At 41.5% G+C, this 23,612-nt stretch overlaps 1 protein-coding gene and 1 long non-coding RNA gene across 4 annotated transcripts; one reads left to right on the top strand and one right to left on the bottom strand.

The window, feature by feature from the left end:
• Positions 1–65: 65 nt before the first annotated feature.
• LOC115567473 (uncharacterized) lies at positions 66–22,976 on the top strand. 3 transcript variants are annotated; one of them, XM_030394121.1, is made up of 9 exons: positions 66–121; positions 19,145–19,261; positions 19,369–19,509; positions 20,112–20,169; positions 20,564–20,692; positions 20,955–21,050; positions 21,453–21,538; positions 22,146–22,200; positions 22,598–22,976. In XM_030394121.1, exons 2-9 carry the CDS (start codon positions 19,248–19,250, stop codon positions 22,877–22,879), a joined length of 861 nt encoding a protein of 286 aa, XP_030249981.1. In that variant the 5' UTR covers positions 66–121; positions 19,145–19,247; the 3' UTR covers positions 22,880–22,976. The 3 variants fall into 3 exon arrangements, with proteins under 3 accessions (XP_030249981.1, XP_030249980.1, XP_030249979.1); XM_030394120.1 differs by lacking the exon at positions 66–121 and adding an exon at positions 15,521–15,548; XM_030394119.1 differs by lacking the exon at positions 66–121 and having other exon boundaries at positions 19,058–19,261.
• On the bottom strand, positions 3,768–13,558 carry LOC115567488 (uncharacterized). Its single transcript, XR_003981204.1, has 4 exons — positions 13,477–13,558; positions 13,004–13,046; positions 11,554–11,650; positions 3,768–6,404 (listed from the first exon to the last, which is right to left on the bottom strand). It is a non-coding gene; the product is annotated as an uncharacterized LOC115567488 (long non-coding RNA).
• Positions 22,977–23,612: the final 636 nt, after the last annotated feature.

Raw genomic sequence — 23,612 nt, 5'->3', positions numbered from 1 at the left:
CTAGCAACCGTTTTTGCCTAGCAACCCTGGTTTGCCGCCTTTGCTAACGGAGAGACCATTGTTCTCTTTGCTGCCTGTGCTAAGGTCAAGACCGTGTTTTTTGACTTTGGACAAAAGACAGGTAAGAATCTGCCTCTTTGTATAATACACAGGGAATGGGGGATTTCTTGTACCGCATGATATTTACCAAGGACTTTTTTTCGGAGAGTTGTAACTAGTTAAGAGAACAGGAACTAACTTAGGTAGCTTTTAGCGGATGTTAACCAGTGAGGTAAAGTTAGCTGTGTAGCTTTGGTAAGTTAACGTTAATTTAACCCGGTTAAACCAGTTGAACATACGAGTTTAATTTACTAAGTCGATATCAAGCATATTTTAAACTTATTTTGAGTGGTTGACTGAAGGATATTGCCTTCCCTCCAGTTTTCTCGAACATGTCGGTGAGTTCTGTTGAGTTGGTGTTTGGAAGGGAATTGTGATCGGTGAATTACTGATGGGCAATTTTGTCTTATAGTCCGTGTAAAGTGAAATTAGATTTGTTTTCTACGACAGAGTATTAGAGCCATAGTAAGAGGAACATTTTTTAAAGAAATTACGAGAATAAAGTCGTAATATTATGAGAATAAAGTCTTAATATCACGAGAATAAAGTCATAATATTACGAGAAAAAAAGTCATAATATTACGAGAATAAAGTCATAATATTACGAGAATAAAGTCATAATATTACGAGAAAAAAAGTCATAATACTACGAGAATAAAGTCATAATTACGAGAATAAAGTTGTAATTTTATGAGAACTCTTACAAGAAAGAGCAGTCTTCCCCCTGCGTTAAAATGAGGAATGTTGAGCATCTTGTGAAGTTATACTTTGGTATCGGTTTCACAAATAAGGAAATACTTAATCTTCTGGCACATCAGCATCAAATTATCATCAGTATCAGGACTTTGAATAGTGCGGCTGTAGCTCAGTGGGTAGAGCTGAGGACTAGTGACCGGAAGGTCGCTGGTTCGAATCCCTGGCTCCCCAGGGCGGGACTGAGTTACAAGCCGAAGCATCCTTGAGCAAGATGCTGAACCCCAACCCCAACACTGCTCCTGATGTGCAGTTGGCACCTTCGTGGCAGCCACTGCCATCAGTAAGGGCCCTGCGATGAGCTGGTGACTTATCCAGGGAGTACCCTGGCCTTCGCCCATAGAGTCACTGGATTTGGCCCCAGTACCCCGGTTCCACCTTGAAAAAAAGGTGGTATAAAAGCGGTAATGAGAACTCTTACAAGAAAGAGCAGTCTTCCCCCTGCGTTAAAATGAGGAATGTTGAGCATCTTGTGAAGTTATACTTTGGTATCGGTTTCACAAATAAGGAAATACTTAATCTTCTGGCACATCAGCATCAAATTATCATCAGTATCAGGACTTTGAATAGTGCGGCTGTAGCTCAGTGGGTAGAGCTGAGGACTAGTGACCGGAAGGTCGCTGGTTCGAATCCCTGGCTCCCCAGGGCGGGACTGAGCCGAAGCATCCTTGAGCAAGATGCTGAACCCCAACCCCAACACTGCTCCTGATGTGCAGTTGGCACCTTCGTGGCAGCCACTGCCATCAGTAAGGGCCCTGCGATGAGCTGGTGACTTATCCAGGGAGTACCCTGGCCTTCGCCCATAGAGTCACTGGATTTGGCCCCAGTACCCCGGTTCCACCTTGAAAAAAAGGTGGTATAAAAGCGGTAATGAGAACTCTTACAAGAAAGAGCAGTCTTCCCCCTGCGTTAAAATGAGGAATGTTGAGCATCTTGTGAAGTTATACTTTGGTATCGGTTTCACAAATAAGGAAATACTTAATCTTCTGGCACATCAGCATCAAATTATCATCAGTATCAGGACTTTGAAGCGATTGTGCAAACGACTGTGTCTATTTCGAAGAAAGAACCACACGGACTTGGAAGAAATTGCTTCTTTTGTGGAAGAGGAGCTGTCTGGTAGTGGTCAACTGCAAGGCTATCGGTGGTTACATCTGCGTGCCATTCAAAGAGGTTTCGTTGTTTCTCAGGAAACAATGAGGATGATCATCAAGATTTTGGATCCAGAGGGAGTGGAACTCCGGCGAGCACGGCGTCTACTACGTCGGCAGTACAACAGCAGGGGGCCCAACGCACTGTCGCATATGGATTCGTATGATAAACTAAAGCCGTATGGCATTGCAATTAATGGCTGCATTGACGGATTTAGTCGTCACATATTGTGGATGGAAGCATATTACACTAACAGTGACCCAAAAGTAATTGCGGACTACTTCTTAAACACAGTGACACGCATTGGAGGCTGTCCACAGCAGGTGCGAGCCGACCCAGGTACGGAAAATGGGCATGTCAGAGAAATGCAGCTGTTCCTGTGGAGGAATCACCAGGATCATTATGCGGGAGAAGGAAGCTTCATTTACGGATGCAGCACGGCCAATCAACGGATAAAGTCATGGTGGGGGGTCTTGCGTAAACAGAGTGTGCAATTTTGGATGGACATTTTCAAAACCCTATATGATGGATATTTCACAGGTGACTTCTTGGACAAAAACCTGATGCAGTTCTGCTTCCTCAACCTTATCCAGGTAATTGCTAAATAAAAGGCATGATTATTTACAGTACACTGTTTATGAATCAAAGTGACACACATTCATACAGTTATACAGAATCCACAGGCTAAGCTATCTGAAAATCAAAATTGTCTTGTGTTGTCATGGAAATGTGTACATAGTGAATGTCAGATCATCTCTGCCTGCACAGTTAGAGGCCCATCACACTATTTAGGTGTGCAAGCAGAGTTTACTTTCAACAGGTAGATATAATCCCATATCAATTCCCAGTAGCAATGTCTTCAAACATTTTACTGATGTAAAAGTCCAAAAACCCACTGTGACATAGGGCTGGCTTTTCCATTTCATATCAGTCGAGAGATTGTTATAATACACTATCCTTTTTAGTGTTTATAGCGGTCCTGTTGATGCCAAACATTTTAATTGAATATTTATTGTCACGCAGGATGAACTGGATGAGGCTGTAAGAACATGGAATCGGACCAAATAAGACCAAGGCCTGCCCATGGGACACGTGGAGGACGCCCTGTTCTCATGTTCAGCATACCACAGCACAGCTGTATGCAGCAGAGGACAAACTCCAGCCTGTTCTGGAGGAGGACATGGCTGTTTGCAAGGAGGAGTGCACCCCAAAAGGGCAGTACCCCTGTGATGAAACTGTTATTGAGCTTTGCATTCTCCTTATGGATGAAAACGGCTGGGATGCTCCTTTGGATGCATATACTGCAGCAGAACTGTATTCACTACTAAGAAATGAGATACCTGAAAATCTTTAAATCGCTGTAACATTAGCAATTACCTTGCCTCGGTGGATCTGCCTAAGTAAGAGGTGGAAGAAGCATTCACAACCTTTACTTTTGTAAAAGTAGTATAACCCGACTGTGAACATTTTCCAAGTGAAAGTAATTCTTTGAAAATATCACTGAAGTGAAAGTATGTATCATCAGAAACAAGTACTTTAAGTATAAAATGTAAAAGTGCTCATGCTCATGCATAAAAATACCCCTGTGAGTTGTGAAACAATATTTCCCTCTGGTTTTACATAGATTTGAAGAAAAAAGTAGCATGGAATGGAAATTTTCATTAAAGTGCAAGTACCTCAAATTTGTTTTTGAGTGAGTACTGTGTCTGAGTGAAAGTAATGTATGTAGTTAAAGCCCATTGCTACAGAATAAACATTTCAAATCTTTCTCAGATGACTTTAATCATTAAGAAATTAGTCAACTATAAAACAATCGCAAAAATATTCATTACAAACTTTTTCAGTGTACAAAAAATGCCATTGATTATAAAACTTCCCTACACAAGGAATTTGCAAATGACCCAAAGAAAACTCATTGTCTTTGAAAACCTTTTCTAATCCTTGACCATGAATGAAATGTATCTGCTTCAAACATTAGCACTGTAACAAGTTCATCATAACTGAAAGCTATAGTGTGTAACTTTTACAGATAAATGGATGTCTGTTACATTCAAGCCCTTGCCAAACGAGTTCACATAATGCCTATCACCACTAGGTAAATCTCTGTATTTCACAGTATACAGAATTTTCTCCCAGCAGTGGCAGGAATATCTATCCAGACACCAGGTTTAAAAACTCTGTTTACTGTGAAATACAGAGAGATTTACCTAGTGGTGATAGGCATTATGTGAACTCGTTTGGCAAGGGCTTGAATGTAACAGACATTCATGAAAATGTATGCACTATTGCTTGAACATTCACTCAGTTTCTCTATAATCGAGATAGTGAACAGTGAGGGTCATAGAACAGCCTTTTCTATTAAACAAGCATGTGTGTGGCTTAATGTGTGTGTGAAGAACATGGTTATCCCTTTAATGAATGCATGTATTTGTGAGAATAACTGTTTCACTCTATTTAGAAGTGAAAGCATTCAGACTGCAACACTTGATATCCTAACTCCTGACTACACAATGTCCATTACCCAGACGTTGCTCTCTAGAATGGAATTGAACTCACTGCGGAAGTCAGGGAAATGATCATAGCTGTCAGACAGTTCTAAGAGCATCCCACATGTATGTCCAATGGGCCTTCTTGTGGAACTGGTCTGAACTGTAAACTCAACCTTAATAACACCAGATACCAACAAATTAGAGCTAGTGCAGAACCTCAAAAATCTCCCAAGCTTTTCCTCATTAAGTTCCCTGACGTATCTTTTCAGGTACTGTGCCACCTCTGCCTGCTTGGATGTCATCCCTGTAGGAAAATGTAATACTCCTGCTACTTTCTTTGGGGTGGGTTTGAAGTCACTGTACATTTTGGTCAGTTCCCCAGAGTTGAGATGAATCTGTGGCTGTGTGATCTCCCTCCAGCAGTCGATGACAAACATTGGTTTCTGCACAAGTTCCTTGTGAGATATTTCATCCAAGATTTCTGGAAGAGTAGCAGCAGTGATCCTCTTCCTACATTCATATCTGTCAAGCACTTCAAGGAGGTCATCATCATCAACAGATCTAAAATCATCCAATGCATGCCTATGGACATCTCGTTCTTGTGAGCTCACAAACTGAAGAAAGCTTGTCTTCAGGTCACTGCACTGCCCTGTAAACCATTTCCTCAAGAAAAGGAGGGGCAAGTTTGATTGGCAAGTACTGGCAATCTTGAAAACCTTTCAGAATAATTCTCCCAATTGCTTTCCATGTAGCAGTACAGAAATCATGCCTGAGAAAGGGCACTTTCAAAGTTGTTCCAAGGGTACAACATTCATAAAACTCTGCCCAGAAGCTACTGTAGACATCTCTGATTACACCAGACCCGCTACCCTACTCTGCTGACTTTCAGTGTTTTGTTCAAGATCTCAGAGTCAGAAAATGCCTCTATCATTTCACTGAAGCTGTTTGAGTGGTGCAAGATCAAAACTGTTTCAGGCTAAATATTAAGAGGACTTTGAGGTAACTCATCAGGTTGATAGATCAGTGTGTCACTGAGGGCGTCATCATTCACTGTCTGCTGTGCACCAAAAATGATCTCAGGGTCAGAGTCATCCTCAAAGATAGAATAGTTCTTGCCCACAGAAAAAGCCATGGGATCACTGATGACAAGTGTTCTTGTTTCTCGACTTGAGCTTGCAGGGTTTTCTGTGGTTACTGAAGAATCTGCGAGGACTTCATAAACAATGAACACCTCTGGAAGGCAGTCATGGGGCTTATCTGTCGAATCCTGCCAATAATTTCTGTCCACTGATTGTTCATCATCAGGCTCTGAGACACGATCAGCACAGCCATGGTCATCATCATCATCAGACTCTTCACTTAGCACTGATTTTGGTTGAGTTGATATGTAAAAGCGGAGAAGTGGGAGTTTAACAGTGTTGTATATCATTTCGATGGAGACATCCTTGGGAAAAGGATTTTGCTTGAAATCCCAAACATCAAATTCAAAATCAGATTCATGACCTTTGCTGGATTCTCCATCTGGAAAGAATAGTGACTTTCCTTGTTTTAGTATTTCTTCAAATCCTGCCTGAATGTTAACTGAAATCTTTCTTGTTCCCCCACCTTGCTTTGCTCTGACCTGTTTTGTTATTTTGCCATCAGTGTGAACCCATCCTATTTCAATATTTCTTGTCAATGTTTTTGCTCTAGCTTTTTTGGTTTTGTTGGGGTTTCTGGCTCCTCCTCCCCTGTGTGGTTTTCCTTTCTAAGTTTGAACTTTTCCCTTAGCTTTTCAAAAAGTCCCTGCTTTCGCTTCGATGACTGTGTTTGACGCTTGCAAAAGTTGAACAAAGCAATCCTGTCTCCATATGATGGAAGATAATTTGCCAGTTGAGCATCTTCCATTAGCAGGATGACCTCTCCGTCAATCTGTAAATAGGGAAGACACATGTCTGTTAACTTAAGATGTAAAAGGACAATAAAGAGGAGTAGAGGAGTAGGAGAGGAGCGGGAGGAGGAACAATAGCCAAAAACAGTGCGTATTAAAAATGTCTCCTAAACATTCTGTTAAATCCAAATCATTTCCAGGCCTGGAAAATTATTTTTCTAATTTCATTACTTTTACAGGAATTTCATGACCATGGGAACTCTGCTTATCAATGTGAAAGTAAAACAAAATGACTGAAGAAAAGTCGACAAAGAAACACCATTGTATAAGCTAAGTAGGACAGTTATTATCACTATTACTTCTATGCTATATATGAAGTAGATGGTATTGCCAAAAGTATACAATAGATAAACAAGCAGAGATGTCCAGTCAGTAAAACAAACATATCAGCAGCAAAGCTGTTGGTTTAAAAAAAGTATTGCACAATTGCACTGAAAACTGTCTGCTTCTGGAGAATGACTTACAAATATAAACAATTCAAATAGCCTACATGATAAGAGCTATTAAAGAAGGTATACACTGAAAATGAAAAAAGGAGGATGAGAAGACATGCACAAGTTGTTCTAAAGAAGATTTAACCTGCATTCTATCAAATATCTTGGTTACTAATTATGGGCAAGAAAATTTAATTCTGAAGATCCCTTTCAGGGTTGTACAAGGAAACTAGTGTTGTGTACTGATGACGTCAGAGGCCAACGTTGGAGACAACATGGAGTAAAGTACAGTGAAACTTGGCTCTCAGTGTGTGCGTGATTTAATTCGTTTGACTCGCATAACATGCAGATAATAGTGTAACATTGGCGATGAGGATAGCCAAGCTCGGTATTAGTTAAATCTGAAGTGAGTTTAGTTCGTCTACGAGATGGAGAACGCCAATATCACTGTGCCGAAGTTTGATTGCTACAAGGAGCCTGCTACCCTAGGTCCTTGCTGGACCCGGTGGCTAACAGCATTTGAGCTGTTCGCAGATGGCAAAGGACTGATTATGGCAGAAAACGTCAGCGATCACAACAAAATTAGAAGAAGAGCACTACTCTTGCATCATGCCGGGACAGATGTACAAGATATCTTTTCCACTCTTGACGACAGAGGAGGCCCGGGGGACTACGGCAAAGCAGTGGATGCACTGAACAAATACTTTGTGCCCCAGGTGAATACAGTGTTCGCGCGCCAATCTTTCTATCAAATATCACAGAACAATGGGGAGACGGTGCAGCAGTTTGTAACGCGTTTGCGGCAGACAGCCAAAGACTGTGATTTTGGGGCGGACATTGCTAACCAGCTAAGGGATGCTGTGCTGAGCACATGTACGTCGGAATATGTGCGGAGAAAGTTGCTCGAGAAGGGCTCGGCGTAGATTCTGGCAAGAGCACTTAAGATCGCCGCGCAGTGTGAACGAGTTGAACAACAGATGGCGGCGATGCGTGTGAGTAGCAGTACGGACACAAAAGGCACAGAGACTGTGAACCAAATATCCAAGGGGAAATTGGACAAGAGGAGCCGAAAACGTGATGGGGAAAAAGGAAAAGAGAAAGTGTGCTTCAGATGTGGGCACAGAGACCACCTTGCAAAAGATGAGAAATGCCCAGCACGTGGACAAACATGCAGAAAGTGCAATGGAAAAGACCACTATGCCAAAATGTGCAAGTCTAAAGCTAGCAAGGGGTCAGTGAAATATGTAGTCTCAGGAAAGGAAGAAAGGCAAGATGATTTTGCATTTGTAGTACGGGACAATAGCTGCACTGACAGTTTAACATTTAATGTGGGGGGTATAGACCTAGTAATGTTAATTGACTCAGGGGCTACAACCAACATAGTGGATGAAAATACATGGGAAGGATTAAAGAAAGAAAAGATAAAGTGCAAGTCATCCAAGTCAAATAAGAAACTATATACTTACTCATCAAGGGAGCCACTGCCAGTGAAGGGAGTATTCACATGTGAAGTGAAGATAGGGAAAAAAGAAACTCAGGCAGAATTTACAGTAATAGCAGGTCAGGGGACACCACTACTGGGCAGGGAGACAGCTACAAAGGTAGGTGTGCTAAAGGTGGGTGTAGATGTAGCAGCGGTCACTGATGTAAAGGCAGAGGTGAGGGGAAAGTACCCAAAGCTATTCACAGGGGTGGGTAAACTCAACACCAAGCAAATCAGGCTGCACATCGACGACAACGTGGAACCTGTAGCACAACCACTGAGACGGATACCGTTTCACCTGAGAGAGGCGGTCGACAAGAAGATAGAGGAGCTGCTAAGAATGGACATTATCGAGAAGGTTGAGGGTCCTACACCGTGGGTAAACCCGGTCGTAGTAGTTCCAAAAGCAAAAGACATTGACATTCGTCTATGCCTAGTCATGAGAATGGCAAACAGGGCTATCATCAGAGGGAGATACACGATCCCGACAGTAGATGAACTGCTACATGACATGAATGTCTCAGTTGTGTTTGGTAAACTTGATCTAAAATGGGGCTACCGTCAGATGGAGCTCACAGAACAGTCAAGAGATATAACGACGTTCGCCATACACAGCGGAACATACCGTTACAAAAGACTCATATTCGGGGTCTCATCTGCGAGTGAGCAGTACCAACACGAAGTGGCGAAGGCGCTGGCTGGCATTGAAGGAGTGGCCAACATATCAGACGATATCATCGTCCACGCTCCTGACCGTGAGACACACGACAAGTGACTACACGCTGTACTGGAGAGACTAGAGAAATGCGGCCTAACCTTAAATGGTGAGAAATGCCAGTTTGAGATGGACAAATTAGTGTTCATAGGCATACTATTATCAGAGAAAGGAATAGGGCCCACAAGCGAGAGAGTGAGAGCATTGGTCGAGGCACGCGAGCCAGAGAACGCATCAGAGATCCGCAGTTTCCTGGGTTTGGCTGGGTACAGTAGCAGATTCATACCCCAGTTTGCGGCCATCTCAGAGGCACTGCGGAGACTGACCAAGAAGGGCCAGTGGGCATAGGGGCAGTTCTGATACAGGAGCAGCAAGGAGCTATGGTGCCTATATGTTACGTGAGCAGGAGCCTAACAGACTGTGAAAAGAGATATTCTCAAACAGAGCGTGAGGCCCTGGCACTAGTTTGGGCATGTGAACGCCTACACCCATACATATACGGCAAGAGGTTCGACCAGGTAACAGATCATAAGGCCCTGGAGGCGATCTATAGCCCCAGATCAAAGCCATCTGCCCGGATCGAGCGTTGGGTGCTCCGCCTCCAACCCTATGACTTTCGAGTGATACACATAGCCGGAAAGTACAACACTGCTGATCCTCTGTCTCGTCTCCTGGAGGACACGGCGAGGAAGACAGCAAAAGCACATGGAGCGGAGGAATACGTGCGCTTCGTGGCGGTGCAGGCGACGCCCAGGGCGCTGACTACGAGGGAGGTAGAGAGAGCCTCCGCAGAGGATGAGGAACTGTCTGAGGTGAGAAAAGCAATACAGACGGGCCGATTTGAAAAGTGCTCAGCTTATGCCAGTACTGCAAATGAACTGTGTACCATTGGGCAGTTAGTGCTGAGAGGAACACAGATTGTCCTACCACATGCCCTACAAAACAGAGCTTTAGCCTTAGCTCATGAAGGACACTTAGGCATGGTAGGGACAAAACAACATTTGAGGGGAAAGGTGTGGTGGCCGGGAATGTATGGGGCGACAGAAAAATATGTCAAATCATGCCATGGGTGCCAACTAGTGGCGCGGCCCGACGTACCAGAGCCATTGCGACCCACAGCTCTCCCTGATGGACCATGGCAGGACATTGCCACGGACTTGTTAGGTCCACTACCAACAGGACATTCTATCCTGGTAGTTGTAGACTATTACAGCCGATACTATGAGTACGAGATCATGCGATCCACCACGACAGACAAAGTGATAGACTGTTTAGAGAACATCTTCAGCCTTCACGGTCTGCCTGTCTCGATCAGGTCTGACTGTGGGCCACAGTTCATGTCATCACAGTTCCAGGACTTTTGTCAAGAGAACGGCATACAACACGTGAAGACAACGCCTAAATGGGCACAAGCGAATGGAGAAGAAGAGAGGCAAAATGCGTCGATCATGAAACGGATCCGCATTGCTTCAGGCGGAGGGACTGGACTGGCAGAAGGAACTATGGAGGTACGTCACCATCTACAGATCAATCGACCACTCCACCACAGGCAGGAGCCCCGCCGAACTCTTGTTCAATCGCAAGCTGAGAGGAAAACTGCCTGACATCAGTACACCGAGGAGTGACCTCGAAGCCCGTGACACTGATGCTGAGCGCAAGGGAAAGTCCAAAATGTATGCTGACGAGCGGCGTGGAGCCAAACCGTCCCCAGTGCAGCTGGGAGACGAGGTGCTTTTGAAACAGGACAAGACAGATAAGTTCACAACAACATATAGCCAGACACCACACACGGTAATCAGTGAGAACGGTAACAATGTGGTAGTTGAGTCACCCACAGGAGCTCAGTACTCCAGAAACACCACACATGTCAAAGTGTTCACACCAGCCGAGCAGACACCATCACCTGGTGTAAACGAAACAAAAACAGTGAGTGAGACCGAAAACACACGACCTGAACATGCTGTGAGATCCACACCAGAGACACTCGCTCAGGGATCAACCCCATGCTGACCTCTTACAGTACAGACAGAGCGACCTCGCAGAGAAGTGAAAATGCCCCAGAGATTTTCAAGCTTTGTTATGAAGTGAATGTATTATAGGAATGCATATGTTCATGTGTATGTTCAAGGAAGATTAATGCACAATGTTAGAGGGCATACATGTTTATTTGAAAAGAAGCAAAGGTTTATTCTGAAAGAGAATATGTTAATGATGATTATATTCATATATGGTTATTGTTTAAGTAACTGGTTTATGTCAAGAGGACATTAGAGTTCTAATCCAAGTAAAGGGGGGATGTCGTGTACTGATGACGTCAGAGGCCAACGTTGTGACGGGTATTCAGGACGGAGACAACATGGAGTAAAGTACAGTGAAACTTGGCTCTCAGTGTGTGCGTGATTAAATTTGTTTGACTCGTATAACATGCAGTTAATAGTGTAACAACTAGGAAACCAACTAGCCTATTTAACCAGTTCATCTTGTACTCATAGCAGTACCTTTTGTTCTTCAATCCAATTGATTGTTTCCTCTGAGGCACCACCTCGACCTCTCAGGAAAGTCACAATTTCCGACAGTTTCTCTGCCATCATGGATCTGTGGAGTAGAATAAACAGTTGGACAGCTTAATTTCAGTGAACTCAGGAGTCACAGGTTAGTAGAAATAGAAGGATAAGGAGGAAAGAACTATAAAAATTAATATGCAGATATGTCATGTATAAGAATTATGAAGACTCCCTGTAAATTAATTATAAAGGTTTAATTTAAATATGAAAAATCAGAGAATTTGGACATTATCTTCATATTATAGCTAGCACCCAAGAATATTTGGAAACAGTGTCAAACCTAGGTAAAGATCACAGCAATGTTGACTTATTAAAAGGTGAAACTAGGTACAAGCGGAAAATTGTGCTTGCATTTCTAGTAGGGCTGCTCAATCATGGCAAAAATGATGATCATAATTATTTTGGTCAATATTGAAATCATGTTTATTTAACTTTTTAAGAAAATTATGATTTTAATTGTGAGTTTCATTGAAATACAAAAAGGCAAGAGCAAAGCTGGTGAATGAAAGTAATAAAACATTATTTTTTGATTATTTCATGAAAAATGAAGACAAATGTCTTCCCCTTGTCCTTAAGTGGCCTTAAATCAACACCAGACCACCTCCTAGTTTTGTGAAAGAAGCGGTACACAAGACAGAACTAGAGCATCATTGTGAAATGGAATGAGGCGCATTAATTGTTTTATCTCAATTATCTTGTTTTCATAATTGTTGGAAACAAAAATTGAAATGAAAAATGAGATTCGATTAATTGTCCAGCCGTACATTGTGGTGCATTTATGTATTTTTAAAGATGCAGCAAAAAGGAAGTTATATAGGAAGGACAAGTTGTTTTTCATCGGTTGTTCATGATTAGCACAGGCTTTTGCAATTGTTGTGTTTCACTGAGTTAAACAATATGGAGCTGCTGTGTAAAGCAATATAATCTTTGCCTTCCCAAAAATGTACACAGCTCATTGGTAACATTGTTGACTTAAAGCTGTAATATTATCAGTGCAGTATTTTTGACCAAACTATAAGTATGTAGTATGCAGTATATAAACAAAATGGCACTTTCAGTAGGTTTATACTATACATACCTACTGCATACATACCTACTGAATACAGACCCGTTTTAAATGATCATGAAAATATTGCTAATAAAATATACATTATATCAAACCAGTATATTTCATTTGATGCATACCTATTCCTCCTATGTCCCTCTTCTTTTGTCACTTATGAGCAGTTGACATGCAGCTCAAGGTGCATAGTCATTAATTCAATTGTCCTGTGAACCTGCATCTTGCCTAGCTACCATTTACCAACAAACATACTCTGCTAAAAAGCAAGTCTGAACAACCTGGAACTGGAGCTAACGTTAGTTCCTGTCAGTCTTTGTTTACCTGGTCTGCTGTTTTCATCTGAATGGATCCGGTGTTCCCTTGCCTGGGTGAGAGACAGAGACAGACAGTGACTGCTAGCAGCCTAATTTGAGTGGGTCATGCTAAAAGACGGTACTGTTAACGTTAAAGCCTGATTTTGAGTAACGTTAAGTAACGTTACTGTAATGTAACGTGCAGTAATGGCAAGTCAAAATTCACATAGGCCTACTGTGGGTCATGGACCGGATCATTTGGACAAGCTATAACAATTTAGACCACAACCCCAGTTAATGTCGCACATCATCTGTTGTAACGTTAAGTATATTAGGCTAAACGCTACGTGACAGGATGTTTGACTTTGCTAGCGTTAAGAAAGTTTGAAATAATCTCTCATGTAGTAACACATAACGTAACCAAACTGTCAGCCTGTTGGCTCAGCCAGCAATACTGTATTTACAAAATGTTAAACGACGAAATGATCAATACGTTATTACCTGTTAACTGTAAGGTACGACGGAGACACACAGCGCAGCAGCGACTGCTGGGCTCCGCCTGCTGTTTGGTTGAGCTGGTCACGTCAGATCTTCATAACGTTAACTCTATCGAAGCTTTTTTCTCATTAAAACTACTTTTTTTCTTGTACTATTATTACATTATTCTGGTATTATTATGACTTTATTCTCGTAACATTACGACATTTTTCTCGTAATATTATGAATTTATTCTCGTAATATTATGACTTTATTCTCGTGATATTATGACTTTATTCTCGTAATGTTACGGCTTTATTCTCGTAATATTACGACTTTATTCTCGTAATGTTATGAATTTATTCTCGTAATATTATGACTTTATTCTAGTTATATTATAACTTTATTATCATAATATTCTGACTTTATCCTCGTAATGTTACGACCAGTGTTGTGCCTGAACGCGTTCAATGAACGATCGTTCATGAACTCGTTCATATTTTGGGCGAACGTGAACTGAACGTACATATTTCTGCCTGATAAACGTAAGTAATCTTTCGCGTCAGCATTTTCACTTCATTATGTAATAACGCCACATTTCGTAATAATCTTCAACAGCTTGCTCACTATCTATGTCTCTGGACCAAAGCTCACACGCTCTCTCTCTCTCTCTCTCTCTCTCCCTCTCTCTCGATAGACATCAATGTTGCATGGAGTAATTGCAGTGGAGCTGGAATAAAGTTTTTTCTGTTAGATATTTGTTTTCGTGTTTTGTCTGCTTTCTATCACGTATAACATTTGCACATCATAATCCAGATTGCATGTGTGTTTGTCATTTCAGTGAACCGATATGTTCTTGCCAGTAACACTCATCAGCGCCGTCGTATAGGGGGGAAAGGTGATAACAATTCTAAGGGCCCACAGCCCGCTATAGGGCCCACACACAGCCCCCAGTAGCCTCTATGACAAAATGGCTATGCATACACTGAACTAATATATATTCATACGAATGAATCCGAATTAAAACAAAGCCACAAGTCATACAATATTCTAATTTTAATCATTTCAATAACCCCCCTAGCCCCTTCTTAAAAAATGGTTTGGTCCACACCGCGGTTCGTTCTTCCCATAGTTCTTCCTCATCGGAATTAAGTGAGCGCGAGCGAACTCCAGCAGGGTTAGGATGCCCCCCAAAAAGCACAAGTCCGGACACCAGAAGAGAGTTGAGAAGGAGGCCAGGAGTAGAAGCAGCAGAGCAGGGGCCCAGGACATCAACAACTTATTTTCTAAGAATGGTGAGAGTAAAACTACCGAGGGCGGCTGAAACAATTAGCCTACTTGTTCATTAATTTAATGTCTGTAACATTACCTTTGACGGGGCGCAGGCTGGAGCCTACGTTAGCTGTCATCTGGCCGCGCTACACTCTGGACAAGTCGCCAGTTCATTGTAGAGCAACGGTTCCTAGAGTAGCTATAACTGAGCGTGACTAATTTAGGGGCTACTACAGTGACTGTGTGTTTCACACATATCACTGTCGGACAGTGCTCCAGTATGCGCCCATTCAGAGGCTGCATTGAATTGTATCATGACGCATTCAAGTTCTACTCAGTAATTATGACCATTTGACGAAGGTCAGTTACGTTATCATGATGTCATCAATGTGGTCTTGTAAAATGTGTTATTAGTGGGACATTTGAATAGCCTAAATACAAAAAAGTTAAATGTTCAAAGATTTGTTTGTTTTCATAGCAGTATAAAATAAAAGACAATAGCTGACAACAACAAAGTAAAAGAGACTATTTAGAATTCTGGACAGTTTACACCGACTTTTGAATGGTCTAAAAATATTTTTTGCCTGGTAAAGTGAAGCTGTCCACCTAGAGCTATGGTACTAAGAAGCCCATTTAGATTTTGTCCAAGAATAGGTTAGTTCTGCATCATTTTTTCCATTAAACATAACATATAATGTTTACAATATATATAATGGAACAATAAACCTTTATGCCCTGCTGCTCCAGAATCAGCAGTAGCTGCTTCATCTGAGTTTGACCCCACAGCAGATGCTCAGCCCAGCAGTCCAGTGATGCCTTTGATGGTGAGTGAGGGATGTACACACTGGTTGGCTGTTTTGGTTTATTAGTGACCCACTACCTATTTGTTGAGTGTTTAATTGAAAATGTATTTGCAATCAGAGGTGTAATAACGTGTTGCAAATCAGTGAAATGAGAATAAGACAACTAATAATACATCATTTACATAATCATACTCTGACTTGTTAAGTCGTTAATCGTAAGAAAGGAAACAAATTGGGTGTATTACACCAGGCACCGTCAAGAATACTGAAAAACAAGAAAATTGAAGGTGGCAATGAATGGGGTAGAGGGGCCCACACCGATATTCTTTCAGGGGGCCCAGAATTCCTAGCAACTGCCCTGACACTCATTTAGTGCAGTTTTTGTCTCTATGAGCTTTCAAACACATTCTCTGTGAATTCAGTTATATTAGATTTAGATTTGACAAATGAACCATCCTACTAGTTTTAAAATTAATTCATATTTATGATTCATGCTGGTATGCTTAAAGTCAATGTCCTTGTGATGGTATAATGTTTTTTGTAATTAAGACACCCAATTTGGTGTTTTATTACATAATGCACCAACTTATTACATTTTCTTGGTAAAAAAAAGTGCAACACCTGCATTTTGTAATAACTGACCCAATATGTAACAACTTATTACATAATGCGGCAAAGTTTATTACATGTTGCGTTCAAGAATTTCATTACAAAATGTGGCAGATTATTACGAAATGCGGCGTTATTACATAATGAAGTGAAAATGTATTACATTATTAAATAATGCGGCGTTATTACATAATGTGGCGCTACAGGTGTGTAAACTTCAGTCATATCAAAGGCAGCTGCACTCAGCTGGCAGACACAGCATAGAGGAAGGTCACTAACTGTGAAGGAAATATTCACAATAACAACCTCAGAATGTAGCGTACAGTACAGTACAGTACAGTACAGTACAGTATAGTACAGTACAGTTCAGTACAGTACAGTAGAGTACAGTATAGTACAGTACACAGTGTTGTGCCTGAACGCGTTCAATGAACGATCGTTCATGAACTCGTTCATATTTTGGGCGAACGTGAACTGAACGTACATATTTCTGCCTGATGAACGTTATTGTGAACGCGTTCATTCTGGCGTTTGTGAACGGCGCGCTCTGACAGTTTAACTTCGTTCAAGACAGTGATTTTCAGATTTCCACCGAGCCTTCCAGGCGAAAACCGGCTAAAACACACCGTGAACAGGTAGCGAAAAAAACACCCAATCTGGCTGTTGTGCATTAAAAGGACGCTGGACGAGAGTTCTCGAGTATTGTGCACGCAACTCGCTTTACTTTCGGTCAAAACGAAACTTAACTAGTTCAGACAGAAACCGCAATACCAGCCACCTCTCTCCAGACCCCCACACACCCTCACTGCCCCAAATGCTTCCTCCTCTCCCCCCTCACTCCCCTGCTGTGAGCTCTCCTGTGCAGCACCTCTCCTCCTCCTCCACCTCTTCTTCCTCCTCCACCTCTTCCTCCTCCACCTCCTCCTCCTCTACCTCCTCCTCCACCTCCTCGTCCTCCACTGATGACACCAGCAGCCTCCCCCGCATGACTGTGACTGCAGGCCAGGTTAGGAGACAGCTGGAGAGACTCCACCAGCAGAAGGCTGCAGGTCCTGACGGTATCAGCCCCAGGATCCTGAAGACATGTGCCAGCCAGCTGTCTCCTATCCTACAACACCTCTACAACCTGAGCCTGGGTCAGGAGAGAATACCGGTGCTTTGGAAGACTTCCTGCCTGGTTCCTGTTCCAAAGAAGTCGACACCATCAGACCTCAATGACTATAGACCAGTGGCCCTCACATCTTACGTCATGAAGGTGCTGGAGAGACTGGTTTTGGCCAACCTGAGGCCGCAGGTGAGAGCCCTGCTAGACCCTCTGCAATTTGCTTACCAGCCCCACTTGGGAGTTGATGACGCTGTCATCTTCCTGCTGCAACGAGCCCATTCGCACCTGGATGGTGGAGGAGGCACTGTGAGAATCACATTCTTTGATTTCTCTAGTGCTTTTAACACCATTCAGCCACTGCTACTGGGGGAGAAGCTGCGGGTGATGGGTGTAGACGACACAATGATCTCCTGGATTACTGACTACCTGACAGGCAGGCCACAGTTTGTCCGTATGGGCAGTGTTCTGTCTGATGCGGTGGTTAGTGATACAGGAGCTCCACAGGGGACTGTACTGTCTCCTTTCCTGTTCACCTTATACACCACTGACTTTCAGTACAACACCGGGTCGTGTCACCTGCAAAAGTATTCTGACGACTCGGCTGTTGTTGGGTGTATAAGTGAGGGACAGGAGGAGGAGTACAGAGCACTGGTAGACAACTTTGTGGAGTGGACTGGACAGAATCACCTGCGGCTGAACATCAGCAAGACCAGAGAGATGGTGATAGATTTCAGGAAGAAGAGGAAGACGGCTTTCCAACCTCTGTGCATTCTGGGAAAGGATGTGGAGGCGGTGGAGGATTACAAGTACCTGGGTGTTACCATCAACCACAGACTGGACTGGAGATCTAACACTGAAGCTGTTTACAAGAAGGGGATGAGCAGACTTTACTTCCTGAGGAAGCTGAGATCCTTCAACGTGTGCAGCAAGATGTTGGAGATCTTTTATCAGTCTGTGGTGGCCAGTGTACTTTTCTTTGCTGTGGTTTGTTGGGGAAGCAGCATTGGAGCCAGCGACACCAACAGACTCAACAAACTGATCAGGAAGGCTGGCTCTGTGATTGGCTGCAAACAGGACACTCTGGAGGCTGTGGTGGAGAGGAGGACACTGAAAAAACTGTTATCCATCATGGATAATCCTCTCCACCCTCTCCAACTCACACTGGTCAGACAGCGGAGCACCTTCTCCGGAAGACTGCTTCAGCTTCGCTGTCGAAGCAACAGATACAGGAAATCTTTCCTGCCACAATCCATCACTTTATATAATAACTCTCTCACCTCTGCCTGACAGAGAACTCTGGTCTCTCTACTGTTTTGTTGTATATATTATTATTGTTATAGTATATTTTGCATATTTTGTTTTGTTGTATATATTATTATTGTTTATAGCACACTGTGAACTGTATATATACACTATGTATATATTGGATTCTATTTATGTGTTTTAAGTGTTTTATTTGCTGACCCACTACTGCTGTAACAAAATAATTTCCCAGTCTGGGATCATTAAAGTAATTCTATTCTATTCTATTCTATTTCTCCAAAAAAGAAATTCATGTCTATGACTCGTTGAAGACCATGACGAGTATTGATGAGGATGATATGGATCTTCTAAGGTTATTTTACATTAACAAATTCATAACTTTAGCTCTGAAACGTATTTTCATGTGTTTGACATTGCATGTTTTACATTATTGGTACCACCAGAAATGTCTTCCGGAAGAGGGGAGGGCTGAAGGACTGGAGGGAGACGTACCCTGTCCAGTAGCGTCAGAAAGACTCTGTCAATTGTGGGATTTTTGTCTGCTCATTGAGTAAAGTAGTGTATTATGTGTACATAGAAAATATTTTTTGTGCCTTGAATATAAACTTCAGTTCAGACTCTCTTATGATTTGACATGTAGGCTGCTGAGAATGAAGTCAACAAGTTAGATGTCCAAGAGGAGGGACTGACAATGACCCACTGCCGGATTCTACGTAGATTCCATGGAGCAGAAATGATAAAGAATGTTGACGAGGCTGTAAGAAATGTTGATGGAAATACAGCTATTTTTTAGCGCTATTTGTTACACGTATTTGTGATGTGTTGAATAGACTTGCCAGTAACCCTTTCTATTTCTTGAAAAAGGCCTTCCCTCCCACCAATGAAGAGTTGGATAAACTGTAAAAACTGCAACAGATGGATTCATTTCCATTGCGCTGGAGTAATAGGAGTGTGGACTGAAAGAGACTTCGATTGTGGCTGCAATAAAGCACCCCAAACAAATGTGTAAGTGCTCCTGCCTTTGAATGATTTCTGTATTACTTGGGCATTCCATGATAATGCAATCCTTTTAAGATTTGGGGAATACATTGTGATGTGGGACATTGACTTAAAAGGACACCCCCCTACATATTTGTGTATTTATTATTTACAACTAATTATTGTGGCTTGAAAGAAAAGACTGAGGCAGTTTCACCACAAGGGGGAGATTGCGGTTAAGGGTCGCTCTTGATCAGCACAGGCCAATCCATGCATTGTGTTGTTCTGATGAATCTCAGAGAGGAGTGCATGATTTACAGTGCCGCTATACAGTATGTTTATGTTTGCAGGCAAGCAAGCCACAAAACTCACATCTGTAACTATGAATCAGTGTCTCTTACGGTCTGAGTAAGAAAGTAAAACAACATACAACTCCAAGCGCACTGTTGTCCATTCAAGTGTGCTACAGTAAGACTGGCACAGTTGTACCAAAATAACCAAATACATTAATATTTTAAACCTAATATTCCTACATGCTAATATATAGCATGGATAAAACCATTAAAGGAAATTGTGTAATCACTGTTTTGCTGACAGGTGGTTTAAATGTTTTGTCTGATTCTCAACAGTAAGTCAAGACTGGACTCAACAGAGGTGGACAGCATGTTGACCGACCAAGAAATACGGGTATGAAAAATATGTGAAGCCAAGTTGTATAAAGAATGTATGAGTAAAAGAACCGTTATTAATGACTTTAACCTAACCAGTAACACAAGTCAATCCTAAGCATGTTATATTGGAAAAGAGTTGGCAAAGGATTTAAAAACTAAGTCTTTAAGCCATATATTGGTTTTCACAATTCTCACAAGTACTTAGTTAATTACAAAATAATGATTTTTGGCTAATCACAAAATTATGGTTTTCAATTGTAGTGTAAGATATAATGGAACTTACTAAGCTGTAAAGAGCAGCTGTTCATATTTGCATCACTACCCTTCAATGGGGAATATGAAGACTTGTACATGTTCACCTGTGATGGTAAAGGAAAACATTATAGTATCATAATTATTGTTATTCTCAGGATGTGGATCAAAATCTAAGAGATGGCAAGCTTCTGTCCAACAGACTATTTCTTCATGAAAACAAGGGGTTTGATCCAGTGCTCCAGATGATGTATGCCAACAGCAACACATTGTTGGATGAAAGAAAGGTACACAGTGCACCGTGTAACATTGCCATGTTACCTCATAACAAACAAAAACATGTGTTTGTCAGTGAAAAAAAGCAATGATGTGATTACAATGTCACTTACTGATGACATCCATTCATGTTGTACATTCCATAACATTAAATTGTGAACTGCACTGTGAAATAATGTGTGGCAAAAAGAACGACGATGTCTCAAAAGCTTCACATGATGGTATGTATCTAAGAGATTATGTGTAATTGCTAACGTTTGTCAAATATTTTAGACTGCACAGATGATGAAAAGGCTACAGACCATCCTGTCTGTACCAGGAACAGAAATCGAGCAGCACATGTACCTGGAAGAAGTAATGCTGCCAGAGGTAGGATTCTTAGTATTTAACAAACAAGTTATCAGAAATACACATCACTTGTGACTTACTAAACCTTGATCATACCATCCATAACAAGAAATGTTGTTATATAGTTTGAAATTTACTGTTGATTTGTTCTCAATAACATAAATCCATGCTGTACTGGCATCCAATGAAAAATAAAATAATTATTAAATAAGAATGTATCCATATCCTTGCTCTTGGTGACAGTGTACAAAATTAACATTAAAACATGGAACGATTGGCCATACTTTAGCTAATAACTTAATTGTATATTTATTTGTCCAAGCAATCTGTGTGCAGCTTATATATGTTAAGGTTAATGGTCTTTCTGTCTGTTTTTAAGAAATGCAACACGGTCATTCACTGTGCATTTTGGTTGTGTTTAAGGTAACAATTCAGTGGCTGAGGCAAACTTTCAGCCTTTGGCGACATGAGGCAGAAGCTCTCCTGATCAAACAGGAAGATGCCCAAAGGTAAGACTGGACATGTATATCATTTTTATTGTGACACATAGTACATGTCATTCCTTCCAGTTTAGGGAAGGTAGATATGATATTGGAGTGTGCTCTGTGGTAAGGAACAGTTGGAGAGCTGTTAGGTGGCAGCAGTAAAAATTTTACTCCGTCATTTTTCCCTGTTTCTTGCCTTACTGAGCTTCTGTTTCAATGTAGTACAAATGTAATGGCAAGAAAGAAGGCGTCGCATTAGCTATAACTACCACATGCTTTTTAAATCTTCATTCCTCATACCTGTTGAAGGATGGGCCTACTTGTATGATAATTTTGAATATTAATTTCCATGTTTGCTTCTGTGTATATTTAACAACCCTCCTCCCATAGCCTGGTCATATTCAGTCAGAGAGACACAGGCTGTGGAAGTTGAGAGTAATGAATTTTATTTAACAGTTAGTCCCAGAATGGGTAACAGAATGAGTTAAGATGTAATGAAATTGATAACTTTGAAATTGATAACCTCTACTAATGAACGAATGCTTAGTTTCCATGAAGAATCCATCACTGTCTATAAAGTGTTATTTGTTACAGGAAAGTAAATCTTCGCACTTTTTCTTTTGATTTCAAGTGGACAACAACAACAGGCAAGCAGCAGCCCCACAGGCCAACCTGACATTGAAAAGGTAGTTATTTTACTAATTTCATCTACAATTTCTGAGCATATCGTTACCCAGTTAAACAGAGGGTTAAAACTCAAGGCCCCTCCTGTAATATAACACCACAGGAACATGTTACATCCAACTTGTTTGGCTTGAAATTGAGGTACCACTCATGCTACAGTGAACAGAGCCTTTTCATCAGGAACACATTTATCAAAAAGATTTGGTTTACTCTAACACTGACAACCTATTACTGTTTGGATTTTGCATATTGATTTTCTGTTTCATTTTTGATTAATACAATAAAGTTATGTTATTTAGTTCATGTTTAATAAGTTGTAATTCACAGTGTTAACTTCACAATTACGTGTACTTAAAATGAATGCAGTTTTGTGCTAATGCTGCTTTTCTTCTAATACAGAAAGACAAAGTCGACATACGACTCGCACACATTTTGTTGGCAGCCCAGTGGTGCCGACGAAACGTCTTCAGGGGAAAAGTCACTGAGCCTGAGATATTGCAAATGGACAGTGAAGAGCAGCGCAGAGCCATGGAAGACCTAAAAAACGATGAAGAAAATGTCAGCTCAACGCATCAACTTTTCATATTCAATTTTGAGTACCAGAGCGACTTTGAGATGTTTTGTGGGGAGTTTGTCGACAAGGGCTACAGGGTGGATGCATCTTTTGAGGAGGGTGATTAGATTTGTTTGGACTGTTTTCATATGTGTAAATAAAGTTTCTTGTGTTTGTTTCGTTTTCATGTTCTTATGTAAATAATAAAATTTTCTTCTAACCGTACTTTATCAATATCAATATCATTGACCTGATGACCATCACATATAAATAATGTCGAAGAAGTCTCAACAGCTGCTTTTGATTGACAACATTTATAAACAAATATCAGTGAACAGAACCTAACTTTAGTTAAAATAATATCTTATTTCCAATACATTTCTCGGGGGGACAAAAGTAGAGCCTGGCATGTCGTGGCATTCCGTGGCAGGCTCTGGCATTCTGTGGCATGTTGTGGCAGGCTCTGGCATTCTGTGGCATGTTGTGGCATTCTGTGGCGGGCTCTGGCATTCTGTGGCATTCTGTGGCAGGCTCTGGCATTCTGTGGCATGTTGTGGCATTCTGTGGCATGTTGTGGCAGGCTCTGGCATTCTGTGGCATGTTGTGGCAGGCTCTGGCATTCTGTGGCATGTTGTGGCATTCTGTGGCATGTTGTGGCAGGCTCTGACAGGCTCTGGCATTCTGTGGCATTCCATGGCATGTTGTGGAACTGCATAGCAACTGTTAATTAATATATTTTTGAAATTGTATTTCATATTAGTAATATTTCCAACACTGGCAGTGTCTATTGTCACTGTGTCGCTGCTTAAGATAAGAAAGGATAAGAATAATATAAACACAGGGAAATATTAAATATAAGAT

The sequence above is a fragment of the Sparus aurata genome, chromosome 17 (assembly GCF_900880675.1).
Source record: "Sparus aurata chromosome 17, fSpaAur1.1, whole genome shotgun sequence".
NCBI lineage: Eukaryota > Metazoa > Chordata > Actinopteri > Spariformes > Sparidae > Sparus > Sparus aurata.
This window is presented reverse-complemented; position numbering and strand designations above follow the sequence as displayed.